General features: G+C 38.9%; 1 protein-coding gene across 5 annotated transcripts in view; it reads left to right on the top strand.

Moving 5' to 3' along the window:
- The window catches only part of MON2 (MON2 homolog, regulator of endosome-to-Golgi trafficking), a 46,183-nt gene continuing 22,977 nt past the window's right edge, over positions 1 to 23,206 (top strand). For all 5 annotated transcript variants that reach the window (XM_053462347.1, XM_053462345.1, XM_053462346.1 and 2 more), the window contains exons 1-20: positions 1 to 326; positions 10,336 to 10,399; positions 10,812 to 10,939; positions 11,302 to 11,433; positions 11,809 to 11,938; positions 12,306 to 12,403; positions 12,959 to 13,084; positions 15,053 to 15,247; positions 15,360 to 15,484; positions 15,668 to 15,807; positions 16,398 to 16,551; positions 17,164 to 17,396; positions 18,004 to 18,085; positions 18,403 to 18,584; positions 18,965 to 19,077; positions 19,330 to 19,434; positions 20,041 to 20,121; positions 20,276 to 20,349; positions 20,462 to 20,552; positions 20,796 to 20,897. In XM_053462347.1, coding sequence (XP_053318322.1) covers positions 213 to 326; positions 10,336 to 10,399; positions 10,812 to 10,939; positions 11,302 to 11,433; positions 11,809 to 11,938; positions 12,306 to 12,403; positions 12,959 to 13,084; positions 15,053 to 15,247; positions 15,360 to 15,484; positions 15,668 to 15,807; positions 16,398 to 16,551; positions 17,164 to 17,396; positions 18,004 to 18,085; positions 18,403 to 18,584; positions 18,965 to 19,077; positions 19,330 to 19,434; positions 20,041 to 20,121; positions 20,276 to 20,349; positions 20,462 to 20,552; positions 20,796 to 20,897 — 2,469 coding nt within the window. In that variant the 5' untranslated portion in view covers positions 1 to 212. The remainder of the gene's footprint in view (positions 327 to 10,335; positions 10,400 to 10,811; positions 10,940 to 11,301; positions 11,434 to 11,808; positions 11,939 to 12,305; positions 12,404 to 12,958; positions 13,085 to 15,052; positions 15,248 to 15,359; positions 15,485 to 15,667; positions 15,808 to 16,397; positions 16,552 to 17,163; positions 17,397 to 18,003; positions 18,086 to 18,402; positions 18,585 to 18,964; positions 19,078 to 19,329; positions 19,435 to 20,040; positions 20,122 to 20,275; positions 20,350 to 20,461; positions 20,553 to 20,795; positions 20,898 to 23,206) is intronic.

Here is a 23,206-nt window from a genome sequence, read left to right as displayed (position 1 = left end):
CGGCTGTTACGTGTCAATACGGGGCACGGTGGATTGTGGGAATTCTGCCTATGGCGGAACGGAGGGATTGACAGGTCCTGCTCAAGGAGTGGGCATGCTGCACGTTTGAGACGCAGTCACCGCTTTTGGGGGCGATAGGAGTCTGCACGCTAAAGAGCGAAGAGTGAAGTCCTCGTTTCTTTGTTTGTGAAGAAATATCGCGATCTGACAACATGTCTGCCAGCACTAGCAGCCCGGAGGCCATCAAGAAGCTGCTAGACAATATGCAAAGTGACCTGCGGGGCCTGTCTATGGAGTGCAAGAAGAAGTTCCCTCCAGTGAAAGAGGTAATTGTGTGTGTGTGTGTGTGTGTGTGTGTGTGTGTGTGTGTGTGTGTGTGTGAGACCTGCGTGTTACCTGCATTATTGTCATGCCAGCTATTTCCACGAACTCCCCTGCCACCTTTCTCCTCCTTCCCACAGGCACCCCACCACCTCTCTCCCCCCTTTCCCACAGAAACCCGGCCACCTCCTCTCTCCCCCCCCCCTTTCCCACAGGCACCCCGCCACCTCCTCTCTCCCCCCCCTTTCCCACAGGCACCCCGCCACCTCCTCTCTCCCCCCCCCTTTCCCACAGGCACCCCACCACCTCCTCTCTCTCCCCCTTTCCCACAGGCACCCCGCCACCTCCTCTCTCCCCCCTTTCCCACAGGCACCCCGCCACCTCCTCTCTCCCCCCTTTCCCGCAGGCACACCGCCACCTCCTCTCTTTCTCTTTTCCCACAGGCGCCCCACCACCTCCTCTCTCTCCCCTTTCCCACAGGCACCCCGCCACCTCCTCTCTCACCCCTTTCCCACAGACACCCTGCCGCCACCTCTCTCCCATTCCCACAGGCATCCCGCCACTTCTCTCCCATTCCCAGAGACACCACCCACCTCTCTCCCATTCCTGCATTGCGAGTTTGTGGGAAAACTCCCCCACTTAATTATTCATTATGAAGGGTCAACACCAGTATGTTTCTCCAGCAAGAAGGGTTGAGCAGGTGATGTATAATTTCATGTGTGAGGAGAAATCCTTGCTGATTGACCTATACATTATACAGATCACCGAAGCTCTTCTGTTGGAGAAGCTCATGGAGTTAAAGTGAAGTCTTCCTTTGGTGAATACGCCCCCACCCATCCTCTCTGTTACCATCCGCACCTTGTCCTCTGTCTCTCCCCTCACACAGACACGTGATGGCTTGCACATTTTTATAACGTGTGTTGTCACCAAGAGCGCAGGTATCCCTGATCTAATTAACAAGTGATTTATGATGTCATTGCATTGCTTTTGGGAAATAAGTTATGGCAGAGAGAATGGATGTTGCGCCAGTGGGTCAGGTATGTGCAGGCAGTACAGATATACCCTATATTTCTGAAAGGGCTCACATTTGCTACATTTTACTGGACATGATGGCTTCTAGCTGCCGTTCCTATAGTTCTCTGCCATTCCCTTACATTGGCTCAGTGAGATTGGTTGATGTACCTTAGTGTAGATGAGTGCAGTTGCAAAAAGAAATATAATAGTTTTTAATCACATGGCGGAAACGTCACCCCCAAAAATAGTGGGATACAGTGTGTGTGTGTATATATATATATATATATATATATATATATATATATATATATATATATATTATTCAATACAAATATAGAAACATATCTGGTTAGCTGCAGGTTAAAATTGTTTAACAATGCTAGAATTTTTTTGGAAGAAAACTAGGCATTCTTGACATTAGATTCAATGGGGGTTCCGGGTTATGTTTAGTCCAGTATAAAAGTTACTTAGCTTGATGTAAAATCTACCCAGTTGAGGAAATCAGTCCCGTTTCTGAAAGTAATTTTGCTAGTTTATTCCATCTTGCATGGAAACAAAGTTAACAGAGAATGATACAGTACTAGGTGCGTGCCAGAGCACCCCACCAAGTGCTCTTTATCTGTAGAGATGTTACCAATAACCTTATTTTATAGAGCAGGCATAATTTACGCCTTCTAAGAGATTGTATATTCTGTTTCAAGCGTCATATGCACTCCTCGGCGTCTTTCAAAATAATGAAGTTAGCAGTGATCAATATTATTATTTTAATTGGATGTTTTTTGTGGTTTCATCTCTTATTTCCTGACACTTTCAATGTGCCCCACAAGAAAAAAAAAAAACATTCAATGTTTCTAAGAGTGTAAGCTGTGCATAAATGTAATATTTATGTTTTTAGCAATATTGTACACATTTATTCCAGGAATAGCAGAGTCTAACAAATAACCATAATATTTATATCTTTAAAGTTATTTGCACTATATGTAAATAAATATACAGTCGCCAGTGCCACCATGGAGTGTAACATGCTTCATTATTGATCCATTTGGTAAGTGGAAATTCAGATGCGTGTTCTGTTTTCTTGCTGCACGGGGTGCAGATGTTCAAGGTGACCATGATTCATGCTGGGTGTTTCTGTCGTTGCATACACTGCATGACCTCAGAACCCAGATGACATTTAGTGATGGGAGGCTTTTTCTTTTAACAATCTGTTGTATATATTTCAGGAATCCCAGTGGTCTCTACTGTCTCTTGATTTAAGCTGTCGTATATAACAATACGTCCAACAATCCTGTGGATAGTAGTTTTGCTGGGAAAAAGTGCACGTTGACTTTTCAGATATTTTCCAGTGGGCAGCATTGCTACCCGACGTACTTGAGAGAAAGTGATCTCATGGGGTCAACTTGCTGAGCAAGAAAGTTTCTGGAGGAGCTTTACCTCTAGAGCTTTTTTTTTATACCGACAAAGAATGTTTTCAAATGCAGAATAGAAAGATGCTTGCAAAATACAGAAGTAAAATCAAGAAACCCAAATTATAATATACTGCAGTCATTATGAGTACTTTAATGCATGTCATTAAGTGGTTGTCACCTTCTATTTGTCTTGCAGGATAGAGAATGCATATTAAAGCTTTAATGCGCGTTCATCATTGGCGAGGCTGTTTGAGGCACTAAACTGATCCTTTGTTAAACAGAGTGGGACTGATTACTGGACGTGTACAAATGGACCAAAAATGATTCCGATGTATTTTTTGGTTCGTTCTTGGTCCATTTATTTTCAGGCAATGAATTTCGGTCCCTGTCCATTCGGTTCAGCTGAAAAGTTTTAGGGGTGTTTTTGTTTCGGGAACAAAAGTTGTTGTCCGGTGCCCATCTCTCTCACACTCTCCATATGTTTCCCTATCGTCTCTGCCGACCATGTCTGCATCTTCTTCTTTATGCTCCATCTTCAAACTTTAGTCTGCTATCGTCTTTCATTATCTGCATTTGTGTAGACATTACCCAGTGGGAACTACTGGAAAAATGGCGGGGCTTGTGGGGACATCCTCTCACCGATCTTCCAATCACCTTAAGTGTCATCCCCGAGCAATATGGCAGTGTTTGCGGTGATAATTGGAGGATCGGGAGTGGACGTCGCCTCAACCGCCACCATATTGCACCCAGTTGATAATGTCCTCTTCCCTGATTGGTCACTGCAAGTGCCGCCATTTGAGCGGAAGTTCCCGCCGGGTTATGTCCGTGGAGTTGCAGATGATGATAGCAGAATGAAGATTGAAGATGCAGAAGTGGTCGGCAGAGTAGGTAGGGAAACATTTAGAGAGCGTGAGAGAGTTAGTAAACGAGAATGCGAGTGTGGGAGAGTGAGAGTTAATGTGGACCCAAGAATTTCTGATAAAAATTCTGAACTTTTTGCTTCATTTTTGTCTGATTCTGGACTCGTTCTTGGAGATTCGTTCGAGTCGCAGACTTTTACAAAATACAGTAAATTTGCAATTCGTACAAGTCTACTTTATCACTTCAACTAGAATTTTGACATCATCATCAATTTGTGACATCATCCATAAAGGACCTTCGCTGCACTGAACGGGTGGGTGAGGTGCTGCTTTTGGTTGGACTGGTGACTCATTTGGTCACACGTGCAGAAGAGCTCTCAATACTATGGTTTAACTTCACCCCTCCCAGAATACCTGCAGGTGCTATATATATATATATGTATGTGATGTAGCCTTGTCGCACCGGTGCTTTAATAGTTGGATATTTGCAGCATGCCCTGAACAGCATGACTGACAATTCACACAAGGGCTCGGGAGGAACGTTTTGTGTACAGAAAAAGAGGAAAGTCATAAACGCTACTGTTCAAAAGTATGTGCTTACCTAGAAATTCCTAGTTTTTAAAAGAAAATCAACTTTTGTCTAATAAATTAATATGAAACGTATCTAATCATTAGAAAATGGTAGAGTATATCTAAGCACACTTTGCATTTCTTCTTGCTCTTTTGAGCTGTGTATACAGTTGACAGATGACAGATTTAACGGTGTTAAAATATTTTTAGTAGTTATGTTGCTTATGTGCGATCAGGAAAAGCAAAGAGTACTATCTCATGTATCACTAAAAATGTTTTCTCTCTTTGATAACGGATCATGTATTGGTTTATCCAACTTTTAACTGCTGGCAGTTACCTCGCTTTGGTGTTTATTTTTGAATATGTTTATATTTAACGTGTTTTGGCTTATCATCCTTTTATGTTCCTTATTGGCCAATGCTCATGGACTGTTGAGATATATATATATATATATATATCTATATATATATATAGATATATATATAGATATATAGATATATATATATATATATATATACATACAGAGGTTCCAAAGTTCACGAAAGGCTATAAACTATTGCACCCTCTCACTGGCAGCCCGTGCAGGGTGCGGTGTCGTTTAATTTCGTTGACCTGAATAATCATGTTAACCTTTTACGACTACAGAAATACACACACCATGATTAGCAAATTACTTTTCCATTTTTGGCAGCGGTACTGTGAATAATTCTATGCCATCAGAGAAGCCCTGGGATATAAGCAAGAGTTGGTGGAGCTCCATAATGCTGCCCGGTCATGGTTTGTGCTTTGAAGAAATGTACCATCCTGTAGGATATTGTTATATGTCGTTCTTGTGAGATTTGTACATCTCTCTTCTCTTCTAACTTGCCAATATGTTTAACACAGAGTATATATATGATAGCTGGGGTTTCTCTTTAATTGCGTGGCTAACCTTATGAAAGCAATGCAAAACTTTTAAAAAAGGGAGAAAAAGGAATTTTAAGGTTTGCTGTGTGGAACGTTTTTTCAGCTGTAGGTTTTTTTCCCTTTCTATATTTGAAAGCATGTCTTTTAAACTCTTCTGGCTCTGGCAGAGTAATGGAATTGAGTGCCTGACAGGTGCAGACTATATCAGATCCCTTCTATACAGTTCAAACATTGCTTTTAACAAACCCTGGTTTGTTTCAATAAAATAGAGTGTAAAAGAGGCCCAATTCACATTTTCTTAGCGCAAGTAACATCCGTGCTTTAAGCCCCGTTACCATGGTAAAGATCAGAATAGTTATTTGCTTGATTCTTCATCTGTATAAGTAATGCCAAAAGATACAAATAGCTATTAGTGTTGGCAGTATATGGACTAATGTAAACTCTGTTACAATATATATTAAATACAGAACCAAGTAAATGAAAACATAGCAACGCTAGAAATTATACCCTATATCCATTCAATTAGTGTCTCTTCTTGCCAAAAAGTGATGACTGAGAATTTATGGAAAGTTCTACTTGAATAACGATAAGGCTTGGCCTGGTAAATTTGGTGATACCTTTATTGGCTAACTGACGTTATTATTCCGAGGCATATTATATTTCTGAAGAACAGACCTAGATAGTCTTGAAAGCTTGCAATCCATCATACGTCAGCCAATAAAGTTAGCATTGTTACCAAATTTGGTAATGATTTTATTTAATCCAAGTAGTTATTCCAATTAATTAGAATATGCTGCTTGAACTTGGCGATACCTTTTTAAATGCAGACTTTTAAGCCTGTTTTATTCATGCAGTGTTTTTAAGGGCCATTGCAGGCATGCCTTTGTCACGCTGTTTAACCGTCCATTTTCTTTCTCGTATTGCCATAGAGACCATTCTGGCACTTTCCAATAACGGTAATCACCCCCTCCAGGTACCCATCCATTCATCTTTGTGAGGTTACTGTATTGAAACAAATCTTCTAGTGCTACTCCATTAATCCAGATCACAAGACCTGTGATTAAATATTCAAGGAGAGGGAGTGAAATGTTGAAGCAGTCTAAACGTGCATTATTACGACACAAATGTTATACTGGAGGCTCAAATCTTTTAGTTCTTCCTTTTCTTCAAATTAGGTTTTCACCAAGCTTCATCCTTCAGTTTTACTCTAGCTTTTCAAGTATGACCCTAATGCTGTAACGCAAAAACAGATTTGTACAATACAAGTAATGAATTTAGGAATACGTCAAGAGAAAGTTAAATATTAAACATAAAAATTGGTGTACATTTGTTTTGTTGTGTTACTATCCCATAATATCTGTGCTGTAATTCCAGAAACATTCTTCAAGTATATAAAAGAAAAAAACACAAAACATACAAATGGGTGACTCTGTGTGATTTATATAAATAGAGATCCCCTAAATTCCCATCAGATGCACTCTGAGAGCCTTAAAAACCAGACCGGTTTATGCAGCATATTGATGGTAAATCCTGAACTTTGTGAGGATCCTTCTCTGGAGAATAGTGCTCTGCCTTGTGGTGATGGAACACTAATATAGAGAAAGCATGGAGGAGAGACTGGACATAGTGTAAGACGGTAAAGTATACTTTTTATTTGGCCCCCGTGTGTGCTGCATAGTTTAAAACATAACGCCGCAGCCACACAACTTGCACAGCGGGTGCTTTAATTCGCTTCTCGGCGCCTGCCGTTGCTAAGTCACTCCCACCACGTGATGCGCACAGCGCGTTTCACTAATAGTGCTCGAATATTAAACATAAGCAGTAGAGTTTACACCTGTGCCCAGCCGCCTGCTGGAAACAAATAAATCAATGACTATGCATGTAATGTACGCTAATAAATGCTTACATCATCTTATTACCCAAGTTTCTAGAGTAAGTGGCTTACTCACGTCCAATAGCCGCACATAAAATGAAAACCCCATTGGGAGGGCTTGGAAATATATCTTGAGGGGGATCAGGTGTATTTTTTTTTTCTAATTCAGTAAGAATGTTACCTTAAGAATTATTATTTTTAAAATAACATTTATTAAATTTGAAAATAGTGAGTTTAGGTGAAGAGCTGAACAAACGTAATAAATGCTGCTGAATCACTGAGGGTACAACTGCACAGTTACCTCAAAAGTAATGTGAAATAACAAAGGTGATTACTGACAGTGCTCAAAGAAATAAAAGTTGTGGGAAGGAAAAAACATAACAAATCTATAAATAAAAGAAATCAAAACAACAAAAACATGATTTGATTTTGTTTTGTTTTTTTCCCCCACAACTTTATTTTATTTTTATTTCTTTGAGCGCTGTCACTAATTACCTTTGTTATTTCAAATTTGAAAATAGTTTATGCTAACCCGTGAGCTGCCATGTTCTTCCATTTAATTGACTTATTATGAGACCATACACTGCACAGCTAGATCTGCCTTATCCTGAGAAGCAGGTAATTACAGCCTAGTTAAGACTCCTGGACCGCTCGGAGACATTACAGTAGGAACGTTTATTGAAATTATTAGCAATTGTTGCATTTTCTTGCTACAGTATGTTTCTCACTATGAATATTAATGATTAAGTGCTCAAAACAATGGCTTTGGGAGTAAAGCTTTCTATATTTGCACTCGTATTGCTTCAGTCTTTGCCAGTGTATACTGATTTGTGTCAAGAGGTGCTGAAACCAGTTATATGAACATGTTACAGATTGAATGTGCTTTTTTAGCAAATTATTTTAAAAATGTGCTTTTCTCTTTAAATTCATGGCAAAAGCCACCAAAGGTATAGGAGACCTTTGTCAGATAACTTAATTGTGTTTTTTCAAGTACCAAACATACATTCCATACAAGGTAAACTGCGACACGGTTGAGCTGCTAAAGTGTTCTGCACTAAGTACATACAGCAATAGCATCTGTTAGATAACTTCACATGGAGTCCTTTGTATTATCTTTTTTCCAGAAACGTAAATGCACTGATCACAAAAATGCAAATGAAAAATGGGGTACTTTTTAGTTGTGGTAGCTTGGTTTAACAGATTTTGGCGGTTTGCAGCTAGCGCATTGTGGGTGCATAAGCACTGAGACAATTCACTGGGATAGGAACCTCAATGCAGACTTAAGTGCATAGGAAAATACCTTTTATCAATACAGCTAGAGTATATGCCCTTCGCCTTTCAGACCGTTGTTTGTCCTGCAGCTAGTATGTGTATCTTCAATTCCAGGCCCCCAGTCGTGTGAAAAAGAAAGTAACACCCTCTTTGAATTCTATGGTTTGACATATCAGGACATAACAACAATCATCTGTTCCTTAGCATTTCTAAAACAAAATATGTAAATAGAAGCTTAGATGAACAACACTACATGACCTATTATACTGTGTCATGATTTACTCAACAAAAGTAAAGCCAAAATAGAGAAGCAACCTGTGAAAAATGAAATATACCCTTGCTGCCTCCATAGGAATCAAGATGATAAGTAGCAGACAGGTGATCTACATCTAAGTCACAAGTATAGCCAGGCACAATGTGCAGGTGGAAAAGGTAGGTGAACCCTTGAATTTGACATCTGGTCAAACCTCCTTTGGAAGCATTCACCGCAAACAAGCACTTCCGGTAGCTGCAGGTAAGGCCTGCACAATGTTCAGGGGGAATTTTAGACCATTCTTCCTCACAGAACATCTTAAGCTCAGCCATATTCCTAGGATGTCTAATGTGAACAGCTCTCTTGAGCTCATTCCACAGTATCTCTTATGGGTTAAGGTTCAAACTCTGACTGGACCACTTGGATTTTCTTTTTTTGAAACCATTCTGTGGTAGATTTAATGTTTTGGGTCATTGTCCTGCTGTATTACATAACTTCTACTAAGCTTTAGCTGGTGAATGGCCACCCTGACTTTATCCTTTGTAATACCCTGATAAACTTGGGAATTCATTGTGCCCTCGAGGATGGCAAGCTGTCAAGGCCTTGATGCAGCAAAGCAGCCCTAAATCATGGTGATCTTTCCACTGTACTTCACCTTTGGGATGATGTTTTCATGTTGGTACGTGGTGCCCTTGTTTTAGCCACAGTACTAAATTATCTCCATCTCCAACTGTAGACTGATGAGTATGTAAACACTTTGAGGTCACTTTGTAACGCTTTCCAGCTCTGTGTAAATAAACATTTCGTGGTCGTAGGTCTTCTGAGATTTTTTTTCTCCCCATGAGGCATCTCTCACATCAGCAGATTCTTATTGAGAATAACAAACTCAATTTGACTCAAAAGTCAAAGTAGCTCTAAAACACACCTCCGATCAAATGTAATTGATAGGATTCCAGGTCTGCTAACTCCTGACTCCAATTCGCTTTTGTTGAAGTGGTTAGCCTAGGCCTAGGGGTTCACATTTTTCCAACCCACACTGCTAATGTTTGAATGATGTATTCAATATGGACAAGAACAAAACAATAATTTGTGTGTTATTAGTTAACCCCTTATGGACAATGGGTGATCCCTAAACCCATTGAAAACAATGCATTTTGAGCCCGTACATGTACAGGCTTTGTCATTAAGGGGTTAAAGCAGGTAATTCCAAAGGGTTCAGTTACTTTTTCTTACCACTGTGTGTGTGTATATGTGTGGTTATATATACTATTTTGCGAAAATCTAAAATAAATGGTTTATCTTTAAGGTCTGATACTAGCTCATTAATCTGCTAGAAAGAGAAAATTATCTTTTGTTTTTATTAAATTGTATTCACACATGCCTACTTTGCAACTGCAGACATCAGCAGATTTTGCAAAGGAAGTGTTCACGTGGTTTAAATGCCTTCGCTTTTACTGAGTGTGTGTGTATGTGTTTGGTAAGACTATGGAAAGTATGAATTAGTATAACTTCTGTTGGAAGTAAGATTGTTCTTTGATGGAATTATATATTTTTGATACAGCAGATGTACAGCAGCTGGGTTCAACATGGGATTAGAAGAATCATCCCCGGTATTGTTGAATACCCACACTATTCCAGTAATACATTCAGAAGCAATGCATCGTTGTCTTGTGACATTAAGAGCGCACTGATAGGTTGTTGCCATAATGCTGTTTTCCTTTATCATGGGATTAAACTCTAGAGGGTGCAGTAAGAGTACTTTTAATTCACCAAAGCAAAGGATGTAACCTCTGTGAGGAGTGCAGATGCAGCACCTTCTTGTCGGTTCTTATAACACATCTGTTCGTTTTCTTCTAGGCTGCTGAATCTGGAATTATAAAGGTGAAAAACATATCTGCCAGAAGCCCTGACATACTGACAGGTAATTTGAGTGTAATTTCCCTTGGATATGTGGAAGTTGTTGGCTTCAAGATTTGTAAGCCATATTACTGCATGTGAGTGCCATCTTATTGTGCTAACTTGCTATATTGAGAAGCTCTTAATGTGTTCTGTCACTGTTCAGTGATTCATTCCACCACTGTCATGTCTCCTAATTAATGCAAAGACTACAAAGTGTATCCTAAAGAGTGTTTTAAAAAAAAAAGAAAATTAGAGAACAGTGATCTCCAAATCCACTTTATATTAAATGAAAGCACTTGGAATTTGGTTGTGTTATGTGACTGCGTCATTCAGAGACATAACTTGATTCAAGAACTTGATCGTATTTACATGGCGTTGTTTAATATTAGTACAGTGATATTATTTGTTTTTGCCTGCCCTCGTTTTCTTGAAAGCCTTGAAGGAGAACAGTTCTGAAGTAGTTCAGCCGTTCCTCATGGGCTGTGGAACAAAAGAACCGAAAATCACTCAGCTGTGCCTTGCTGCTATCCAGAGGCTCATGTCGCATGAAGTTGTGTCTGAGGTATGCTGATCGCTGGGGACTTCCTTTTACTTCTCAAGGAGAAGTTTGTATCTCTGATTAAACATTAATTTAGTGCATTATCTTCATAAGTGTTGTCTAATATTTGGAAGCATAGGCCGGGGGGGGGGCAACAGTGCAATGGAACCCATGGGATTAAACAGTCTGACAACAATTACTCAAAAATACTATCATTTCAGAGTAAATATGTAATATAGCAAAAGGGTGAATACCTATTGTGGTCTTAGCTTAATAGGAATGTATATATAGATTGGATTAGAACAGTCAACTGAAAGTAATTTCCATATAAAAAATCAAGTGACATAATGAAGGAAGTCCATAATTTACCCTTTTTTTCTTTCTAGGCTGCAGCAGGTAACATTATCAACATGTTGTGGCAGCTTATGGAAAATGGATTGGAGGAATTGAAGCTTCTGCAAACAGTTCTGGTACTGTTAACGACCAACACCGTGGTACACGATGATGCTCTGTCCAAGGTAATGGATGCAAGGGCTACACGTAATAATAATCCGTGCTGGTCATCTTTTCTGTAAATGAAAATGCGCTCCTCAAGTGATGCACTTGGCTCATTTTACTCAAGAGGTAACTAATGGCAAAGTGTTGTCGGAGTCCCCATTAACACATTAACCTAAAATGTTATGTAAGTTTGTTATTACACATGAATGTTGTATGTATTTTAACATCATAAAGTAACTGAAAGACCCTGATTCTGAAAAAACAGCTCAAATAATGTGTTTTGAGGAAAAACGTTTAAGTACAAAGAAACAGTTAATGATAAACAAACAGTACTAACACAGAAGCAAACATTACACATAACTAATCAAATGTTGTATCCGGTTTCTGTGTTTCAGGCAATAGTTCTTTGCTTTCGACTGCACTTCACAAAAGACAATATAACCAATAACACAGCTGCGGCCACAGTCCGACAAGTCGTTACTGTTGTCTTTGAGAGAATGGTGGCGGAAGATGAGCGGTACAAAGGTTAGGATGAAGGTGTTGCGCTGTCACACCCCAGACTGAACTTAACATGTTTTACATTTAGTCATGCTTCTGTGGCTCACAACACTTTGAATGGATTTATAATCCCTGGCTCTGAGAATCTTTTTCCCCTGTTTTAAAAGGATTTATTTATGAACATGTTGGGATTATTATGGTATTCATTGTGTAAGGAAAACTTAATATGTTTTACATTAATATATATATATATATATATATATATATATATATATATATATATATATATATATGCTCATATGTTACACCGTGCATCCTGGGAAGTGTCATATAATTATTACGTATTCCGGTAAAATGCACGTTTCAATCACACGGTGCCTCTTCTTGTATGTAGATGTTCCAGAACAGCCCGTTCCTGTCCCAGGAAACAGTAATAGAAGATCTGTTAGCACCCTAAAGCCATGTGCTAAAGATGCCTATATGCTCTTTCAGGTATAAAACAACTAAGAACGTGTCTTATATTTTCTGTGACTGACAAACGTGACTTAGAGGCTCTTTAACTTCGAAGAGCAAGTTTAATAGATGGAACATGACTTCAAGGGAGAAGTATCACAGCCGTCTTGGTGCTGCTGCCTTGGCTGAAATAGCTCCTTGCGTACTACTGAATTTGTGTTGTGCTTTCTTCTTGGTTGTTAAAGTGCATGTTCCTGACATTTACTGATGCGTGTGAGCTACAAGTAGCACAGCTGAGCTAGTGATGTAAACGAAATGATATAAAAACATGATACAAAATGATATAAGGAAAGCTATATTTAAACATTATTCTAGTACAAATTTGTGAAACTTGGATGGAGAAGAAAATTAGGGAAACGGCACTCTATACACCATCATTTTCTTCAATAACTTTAACAGAACTCTGTTAACGCTCTCTCTCATAGTAGAGCTTTTTGTTAATGTTCATTGTACTATTAACCCCCATCACAATGTATTGATGGACTATAATTTACATTATTATTGTTATTCAGAATTTTTCTTTTTTTTTTCTAGGATTTATGTCAGTTGGTTAATGCTGATGCACCGTATTGGCTTGTGGGTATGACAGAAATGACACGCACATTTGGTCTGGAACTTTTAGAATCGGTTCTAAATGACTTTCCCCAAGTGTTCCTTCAGGTAAGACATCGGTACAAAATATAAGATTGCCTCATCAACATGGTCAGGCTAAAAGGAAGCAAATTCTTGCCAAGCAGCTCTGAGGCTAGATCTGGAGGATTGAGATTTAAATAAGGCATTATTCATCATCCATTGTAAAGGAGGATGGGAATGGCGGGTCACCTATGAACAGCGCCTTGGAGAGATTTATTAGAGAATCACTGTACCTGTCTTATAAGAATAGTAGAAGGAGACTCACACCTTGCCTACTCGTCCTATTTCAGAGTCAGTAAGGTGAGTCTCTTGGAGGAAGACTATGTGAGAATTTAGATGTCGTAGAGCAGAAGTGTGCTTGGCAAGGTGGTTGATACCCTTCATGTTCCATGATACTAAATTGTTTTTATTAAGGATAAGGGAAACGTGTGCGTGAGTGTGTATAGTATTAGACATGACACGAGAAAATGCCATTGTATTACAAATAGTGTGACTACATCTCACACACACGCTGAAACATGGAGCGTTTAACAGCAGTCAGAAGCTGAAGTGGAATAAAGCCATTCCTGGAACTTAAAAAAAACAAAAAAAAAACCTATATATGTTTAAAAGAACAATAAATAGGAGTAAAGAACATGAAAATAGGAAGACCACATGGCCAACCTACACAATATGACAGGGAGCCACAACAAGCTGAGCATCCATTGGGAGCTCTCATACCAGAATAGTGCAGGAAGAAAAAGATTCATGGCAGGAAATGAAAACAAATGTTAGAGTGATAGTGAGAAACACGATCATTACGACCTGTCTAATAGAGTCATGCAGGGAATTCCAATCGATGCTTGGATACGCAAGCAAGCAGGGTAAATGAATGTGGCTTTCTTTTTTTCTCTGGAAGGGTTGAGAAACATTGTTGAGAAATGCCTTTCTTTTTGTTGAGACTGCTGCTGAAAATTCAAGAAAAGCCACCAATTCATGACCTTTCTAAATCATACCAGAAGATACGTGGAAACCATTCAGGATTTCCTGCATGTCGTTATAGCTGAACCGTTCAAATAGGTGTGGACTAAGGCAGTCAGCAGCGAATATGTGGTCACTTTTTATAGCATATCTATGTACCTCTGTGTTGGGGAGGGTTGCCAGGACAGTTGGAAAAATCTCCATCAGTTCGGCTGACTCAGGGAGGCCAGTGATGCAATGATTATTCCTCCTGCTTCTATTTTCCAAGTCCTCCACCCTATTCTTTTAATTTGACCACAGCCAATTGCTACTCTAATGGAGGTTTGTGGTGACACTGTATCATTTTGGTAGCTTCCAGGGACTGTTTTAGATCACCTAGTTTGCAATCCAGTATCTGTGTCAGACATTCCGCCGCTTTTTGGGCAATGAAGTCAAAATCCTCCCTTGAGGCATTGTTAGTTTTGATTTTTTTAGGAGCTAAAAGTCTCCATGGGCAGAACAACAGCTCCCAATAGTAGGCGTCAATTTGGAGCAAATGCCCCCACGCTCCATAGGTTTTTGCCAATTGCCCTGGTAAGAACAGGACAGTCTTGACCAGGAGTTATGTGCCACTTGCCAACAGTCCTATCCAAAGTCACAACCAATTGGCAGTTCATTGGCTGCACATACTCAGTGGTTTGCACGTGTTAGTGGCCAAGGCTTAGATTAGGAGAGAGATAATGTGATGCCGACGTGTAAAATGAACAGGATATAACATCATGACCTAACGTAGATGGATTGCCAATAGACTGTTTTTGTTTTACTCGAGTTTTATTGTTGCTGATGTGGCACAAGAAAAGAGGGGGTCCTCTTTGTAAAAATGCTCTAGGGCCCCTGCCCCTTAATCTGGCCTTGGCTATATTAAAATGATATAGAGGGAGTATCTTTATGATCATGTTGTTATATATTATGTGCAATACAACAGTTTAACCATTTTCTTGTGGCCCGTATCTGATTAAAGTATCGTGGCTTTTGTTTTGTTTTTTGTTTCCTCAGCATCAAGAATTCAGTTTTCTTCTTAAGGAACGAGTGTGCCCCCTTGTCATAAAGCTCTTCTCGCCAAATATTAAGTTCCGCCAAGGTTCCAGCAGCAACTCATCCCCAGCCCCAGTCGAGAAGCCGTACTTTCCTATATGTATGCGGTTGCTAAGAGTTGTGTCTGTCTTAATTAAGCAGTTTTACAGCCTTTTGGTAAGATAACTTTGGATTCAATATAAGTGTTACTGAAAGTGTATAATTTTATTGTTTATAAGACTTCGTTACGACTTTGTATTGACGTAGCCAGGACATGTAACTCTTGCAGGTAACGGAATGTGAGATCTTCCTGTCTCTGCTGGTGAAGTTTCTGGATGCTGATAAACCTCAGTGGTTACGAGCCGTGGCAGTAGAATCCATACACAGACTTTGTGTACAGCCTCAGCTGCTTAGGTAAAACATTGCTATTTACAAACACGCCAGTTTAAAAATCCTAAATTTCAATTCTTTAAGGTAAAACCGCGCTTGTGGTGCAAAATGCTTACCGAGGGAAAAAGTCTTGGGCACTGGGAATATTACTTACTCATTTGTCTTTAAATATCTGTGTTGTAAATATTGTTTTCATTAACTTTTTAGGTCTTTCTGTCAGTCCTATGACATGAAACAGCACTCTACAAAGGTTTTCCGTGACATTGTGAATGCCTTGGGCTCGTTTATTCAATCTCTCTTCCTTGTGCCAAGTGCTGGAAGTACATCAAACCCAACGAACCAGTCAGGTATATGCATTCCTTCCATATGTTTACCTTTATCAAATTTATGTTCATTTGTTGGTTCCTTGAGGTGAGTTTAGTTAGTGTATGTACTTCAAGTTTGAGGCTTGTTTTCACAAGATACATTGTGTAAAATATAGAAAAGCACAGAACCATGTGCCTCCCTCTTATAACCCCAGGAAATATTTAATTTGAAGTCATGTTGAGGGGTGAGCAAAACTTGCACCACCTCATCTCCTCCTATTGATATCCAATTCCACATGTTATTTACACAAGTTTTATTAAAATACAAACTCAGAAGACCTCACCTACCTATCTAAGTTCCTGGCAGCATTGGAACAGGAAGATGGGGGATCAGAACAGAGGAGAAACATGCACTTTCCTGCTCTGTATCCCCAATCCTTGTCACCAAGCATAATGATTTATTCCAAAAATAGCACTAAACCTTTAGTTCTTCTGTCCTAGACACCTTTATCAAGGCACTGTTGGGCAGCAGCCACTGGTGATGTTAGTTTGGAAGCAGCTTTTCAGTTGACACAAGATGTCGTACATGACTGAGGTAGAGGGTTTGTTCATTCCTGCGTTTTCCTTGACAGCTGGCTCTAGTTCCATTGCTCCAGCTTCAAATCAGTCAACAACAGGAATAGCAGCAGCGAGTGGAAATGTGACTGTCCTTCCTGCTTTTGAATACAGAGGCACCTGGATACCTATCCTGACCATTTCAATTCAAGGCAGTGCTAAGGCAACCTAGTAAGTAATGTTTTTTTTTTAAACAAACCACATTCACCATTACAGCAACCATCTAAAAAATGCAGCTTTAAACACCCACAATTATATCCTGATGGAGCAGTTTAATTTGCGTTTTTTTTTTTTTTTTAGAGAGATCATATTTATCACTTATAGAAAGAAAGTAGCTCCTTTAAAAAGGTGCTTAAGTGAATGCATATCCTTATCAACAAATGTTCCTATATTTTTATTGTTGAGACTCATGTTTTTAATGTGCTGTATTCAAGAAATAAATTCAGTTGAAGTAAGGAATGCTAGAATGCCAAACCTGTCTTAACAGAAAGAAGCAGACATGTAACAATGAATGAATGAACAATGAAACATAATGTGTTTTCCCGAACAAGATTAATACATAAAATGTCGCGAAATATGTGATAGACAAACAGTAAATCAGAAGAAAGAACGCTCATTATAATGGCTAGGGTAGTCAACAGTTGTTCTGTTGATCTGATTAATTTCTTATCAACCTGTAATTGTTGTATTCTCCACCTTCCTTCAAAAATATATTATTCAAGCATGTGAGGAATTATTTTGAAATGAAATTGTTAACATTTGTTCTTTTTTTCCCTTTGTTAGTTTGGAAATGCTGGATAAGGTGGAGCCTCCAAACATCCCTGAAGGTTACGCCATGTCTGTAGCCTTTCATTGCCTATTAGATCTTGTCCGTGGGATTACCACCATGATTGAAGGCGAGATCAGTCAGGCTGAAACGGACTCCCATACCTCAGCAGAGGAGACCCTGTCGCATACAAAACCGAGTGATCAACAAGACCCTGCAACTCGATCTGATCCAGCTGAGACAGAGCCAGGTCATTCATCTAGTTTTTCATCTCTATAATGTTCCCTATGTTTTCTGGAACAGATAATCGTGCAGAATATTTCCATCTTAGACATATATAGAACTGATTTGAAGAACATATTCCTTTGTGTCAATCTATTATTTACACAATACCAACAGTGTACTTTTTACAAACCTATTTGAAAGATAGAAGCAAACAATAATAGTTGGCCTTGTTCAAACTACAGGCAGTGGGATACTAGTGAAACACAGGGCACAGGGCTGTTACTGAAACTGTTTGTTTCTGGGTTCATAATATATGATATAATGATTAAACCAGCAGTGGGCTTGTTATGCGTAGCAGCATAACACTTTGTGATTTGTTAATAAAATGATGAAAACATCGGGTGCTAATAACCATACAGAAAAAATCTTGTATTCAGTGAAGTCCAGTATTTTCATTGCATTAAAAAGGTAATTTTTAAGAAGAAAAAAAAATAGCGACATGGTCGGTTTTTAATTTTATAGAGAGTCTGAACATTATCTGTTTAGCATTCACATTCACAATGAGGTATTATTAAATTTTTTTATTTCATTTTTTTTAAACAAAAAATAAATCTTGCATTTTTTTTTTAAAGTTGGTAGAGCTGTTTGGGAAGAAATGATTAATGCGTGCTGGTGTGGCCTGCTTGCAGCTTTATCACTCCTACTTGATGCAAGGTAAGATGTAAAAACTACATTTGTGTTGAAATTGATTTTTTGGGGGCAGCCATCTTGGGTTATAAATAAGTCTATTCACTAAGAGCTGGGCAGTCCCTTTAACGGGAAACCTGCTGTTAAAGATGCTCTTGTGTGAGTATCCTGTTTAAATGAAATTATGACGTTCTATGCTGTATAGACACAATAAAACACAAAAATTGTGATACATAGGATGTTATGATGGATGCCAAGCTGTTTATAGTGCTGCATTATTATTTAACCCTAATAACACTGACATGCTTGTTCCTTCTTGGGTTTCTTTTCCTTTTTTAATACAGCACAGACGAAGCTGCTACCGAAAATATCCTGAAGGCTGAGATGACAGTGGCGTCTCTGTGTGGAAAGTTAGGGCTTGTGACACCTAGAGATGCCTTCATAACCGCCATTTGCAAAGGTTCCTTGCCACCTCACTACACTCTCACTGTGCTGAACAGCTCCTCTGCAACCCTATGCAACAAATGTAAGGCCTGTCATTGAAAAGATTGTTGACGCTGTATTAACGTTTCACTAAACTTTTAAAGGTAAAAAAGTTTGTTGGTGGTAAAACTGTGATTAGTTTTCTCATACGTGTTTGGGAAGAATGGTCCTGCTTACAGCAGCCAATTGCTCATAATAAACATAGCTATATTTCTTAGTTTGCCATTGGCAAAAAAAACTTCTAGCTTTCCAGATCCTGCAGCGTTAGATTGTTTTCCTTATGTAGAACTTGCCTGTATAAAATTATTGAAATAAACCTCAATCAGCCCTGTGTTATTGCTGCAAGAACATAGCATTAGATTTCAATACATTATTGATTATTCAGGTGTTCTGCGTTCTTTTAATGTGTTGTCTTTTCTGCAGCTTATTCCATTCAGGGGCAAAACGTTCAGATAATAAGTCCATCAAGTGAGTCTCATCAGCAAGTAGTAGCCGTGGGGCAACCACTAGCTCTACAACCTCAAGGCACTGTCATGGTAAAGTTACTTTGTCTTCTTATACCCATGTTCTGTCCATATGTTTGTTTATTTTTGACAGGTATCAATCTTCTAAAGCTTTTTTAAACAACATTTAGCTCTTTAGCTGATAAATGATCCCGGAAACATTAATGGAAACATAGACTTTGATGGCAGATAAGAACCATTTGGCTCATCTAGTCTGCCTTTTTTATGGAAAGATTCAATCCTGACATAGTAATAGTGGGCCTAATTTGATTTGTTTCCGTACAGCTTACAGCTAAAAATATCCAGTGTATGCGCACCTTGCTGAACCTGGCACATTGTCATGGAGGATTTTTGGGGACCTCGTGGCAGCTTGTCCTTGCAACGCTTCAGGTATTGGGATTCAATTGTTAATTGCCGACAAGAAAGTAATACCTTATTCCAAGATGCAAAATACTGTTTATATTCTGGACTATTTTTTTTTTATATAACTTTTATTATTTATTTGAAAGAGAATAAAACTAGGGTGTGTTATGAAGGGAAAAAAAGTTATAAATACTAATGAGGTTCTATGCTGTAAGTGGAATAAAACAAATACCTTTAACACACAAATTAGACTTTCTCTATGTCCTCTCTAATGACCTTTTGTAACAAGTCAACTGTCACTGACATGGACAACACAATTACCCACATACTGTCCATGTAAAAGGCAAATTGAGCAGCTGTTGTATGTAGTTTATTGCAGGCAATCCCATTTTATTGATGGTAAATAAAGCTTGACCTTTGAATTATTGAAGCTCGGAATAGGGTTATATGATTGCAAGCTGTGTGTGTGTATATATATATATATATATATATATATATATATATATATATATATGTATTTATATTTCTGGCAAAAGTACCTGTCCTATCTTTGTTTTGTTTTACATTACAGTTTTACAAGGGTCTTGCAGTATGGTAAACATCTACTGTTTACACATCTCTTCTGTATTTCAGCACCTTGTATGGATACTTGGATTAAAACCCAGTACTGGTGGAGCGCTAAAACCTGGAAGAGCCGTCGAAGGGCCTAGCACTGTAAGGGTTCCAAGCCTAATATATATACATACATGTGTGTGTGTGTGTATATATAATTATATATATATATATATATATATATATATATATATATATTTTTTTTTTTTTTATTAGTGCTCTGGTGACACGTTTGATATTGTTGCTTATTTTGCAGGTTCTAACTACTGCTGTTATGACAGACCTGCCTGTTATCTCCACAATCCTCTCACGGCTGTTTGAAAGTTCACAGTAAGAAAGATACTTTATATATGTATATGTATATATATGTATATGTATATATGTGTGTGGTTTTTTTTTTTACAGCTGGATGAGGATTATGATGTATTCTTCTCCTTTTTAGGTACTTGGATGATGTGTCGCTTCATCACCTGATCAATGCCCTGTGCTCATTGTCACTCGAGGCCATGGACATGGCGTATGGGAACAACAAGGTTAACGGCATCTTTGATCCCTTTGTGTAGATTGGTGGTGGTGGCTGCAGGGGACTGGGGGAGCTGTGCAGTTTAAGGCCACAACTGATGTGGTTCTTAAGATCTAAATATGGTTCTTAAATTCTTAATCTAAATATTATTTTATCTTTGTGTGTCCAAACACAGGTCCTAATAGTAGAATACATTACCCATTACCTATCATGTTGATATATATGATTAACATCATATTTTTTGTGAATAAAGGAGCCATCCCTTTTTGCTGTTGCAAAGCTGCTGGAAACTGGTCTGGTGAACATGCACAGAATTGAGATTTTGTGGAGACCTTTGACTGGCCATCTTATAGAGGTACTGTTTCATTTTTTTCCCCACATTTTAATGTTTTTGTGACAAATTGTCCCCTAATGAATAGCATTTTAGATTATCATAGCGTTTGAGTTTGCACAAATAGTGTATGTAATTGTCCTTGACTGTTACGCAAAATGACCATCTTATTTTTGAGCATAGGTTAAATATATAATACAATGGTCTACATTAACTTGCGTTATCCAGTGTTCCTCTTTAAAAAAAATATAAATCCCTTAGGTAGACTACATATAGTGTGCCAGATACTGATGGAATGGTCCTTGTTAACTTGAAGTCATGCACCTGATTCATTAAGTACATTTTGTTTTCATACACTCTGCCATATCCATAGATCTTGACATCAGATGTGCATTTTAATGCGTTTTTGTACTCATTTCAGTACATAGGAGTTCCAGGATTGTGTCACATTTTTATGAAGAGCGAAGACTAGCACTGTTTAAAGTACACATAATAAATAAATCACTTTGTTTCTTAAGTGGATGTTCATCAATGTAAACTAGACTTGATATTAGTGAAAAGCAAACTGTAAGGAAAGCATCAGCTTTCACCACTCCATTGAATATGTGTTGTTTATGTGTTTTCATATATTCCAAAATAGGCCATGTTTAGGTACATGCTGTCTGCATGATGTTGGGAAACAAAACAACCATCAGATTTGGATAGAGGTTGAAGAAAGATAATAAAAATAAAAATGGTCACTTGAGAACAGTATGATTAACTCTCATTTAGTTTGTAAAGATACATAGCATAAGGTCAGCATTAGGGCAGTGGGCCTAACACTGTTAAATTTATTATACGATGCAACCCATCTAGAATCATAATGAAAGCTTAGAGGGAACATCCAGTACCATTGTCGCCAGTATGACAACACTGATATAGTCTTACGTTTTCCTCCATTTTTTTATACTCGTACTAGCTTATATCAGTCATAAAAATGAAGTGCAATCCCTTTGCATTCCTTTTCTTCTCTCTCTCGCACTTTCTTCTCTCTGTCTCTCGCCCCTCTTCTCTTCCTCCATGTGTTCTCTTCAGCTTTTCGTTCGTCTCCTTCTTGACTGCAGATAAGAACCATTCCGGCCCATCTAGTCTGCCCCTTTTTCCTGATATAAATGGTTGAAATCCCTATCAGTCAGGTCCTATAGTGAGGAAAGCTTTATGTGTATCCCAGTTCCCTCACTGTATTAGCCTCGATCTATCTACTACCCTCAGAGTAAAGTAGAATTTCCCTATGTTGCATCTAAGCCTCTGACCCTCTTGTTTTGTATAAGCCCGTCCTTTCTTCTTATCTCACCCCTTTCTCTGTCTTACTCCCCTCTGACCCTTTTCTCACTCTTTCTTCTCTCCTCCCAGAACTCTGTTCTTCTCTTTTTTCACCTTTTCTCCATCTGTCTCCTCCCCTCTTTCTGATCTTTTCCATGCTGTCTTCTTTGTCCCCATTCTTTCTTCCCACCCCTTTCTCTCTCTCTCTCCTCTTTATTTCTTTGCTTCCTCTGTCATCTCCCTCTCCATTCCTTCCCTCTCCTTTACCCCTCTCTCGCTTTCTTTCGCCTCACTTTTTTTTTTTTTTTTTAGTAGTGTGTGCAGCAGGGGTAGGGTTGATGTGTGTGGGAGGCTGTTCATTTACTGTGTGTGCAGCGGGGGTCAAGTGGAAGTGGTAAAGGTTGGTAATTTATATGGTACACAGCAGAACCCTAGCCTTCCCCCCTTCGTGTGCACAGTGTGAGTGAGTAGCCATCTGCAGTATGAGTAAGCAGCCTCCTACACTCCAACCTCCTCATTCATACTGTGTACATGATGGTGGGTTGAGGTGCAGGAGGCTGCTCATTCATACTGAATGCACGTGGGATGAGGGACAAGTAGGTGCTTCCAAATAGCACATCGTGCTGTGTAACGTATGAATCAGCACTCCTACCCCCTAAAGCACACACTATAAATGTGCAGCCTCCCACACACAGACCCTAAACCGCACACCACCTGCCCCCACTACACACAGTTTGCACCGCCAACCCCCTGCATATAGTGAAAAGGCTTATTTTTGATACTAGGTTCTGTTTTTTTTTTTTTATTGGCATATGTCTCATCTGTTGGTAGCATCGTGCCGTTTCTATTCCATTAAGAAGGGCGTACATTTCTTATTCTCGCGCACTGTGTTGCACTTAGTTTATGTATAATTCATGTACAGTGCTGCTTTCTCCCTCCAATCTCATTTTAAATAGTGTGTTTTCTATTTCTCTTCTGCTTGCTCTTGTCCTGAACAGAAGGTATGTTTCCATTGTATGCATCTTATTAAC

The sequence above is a fragment of the Spea bombifrons genome, chromosome 4, assembly GCF_027358695.1.
Source record: "Spea bombifrons isolate aSpeBom1 chromosome 4, aSpeBom1.2.pri, whole genome shotgun sequence".
Classification (NCBI taxonomy): Eukaryota; Metazoa; Chordata; class Amphibia; order Anura; family Pelobatidae; genus Spea; species Spea bombifrons.
Note: the sequence above shows the minus strand (reverse complement) of the source record. Positions and strands in the feature narration are given on the sequence as shown.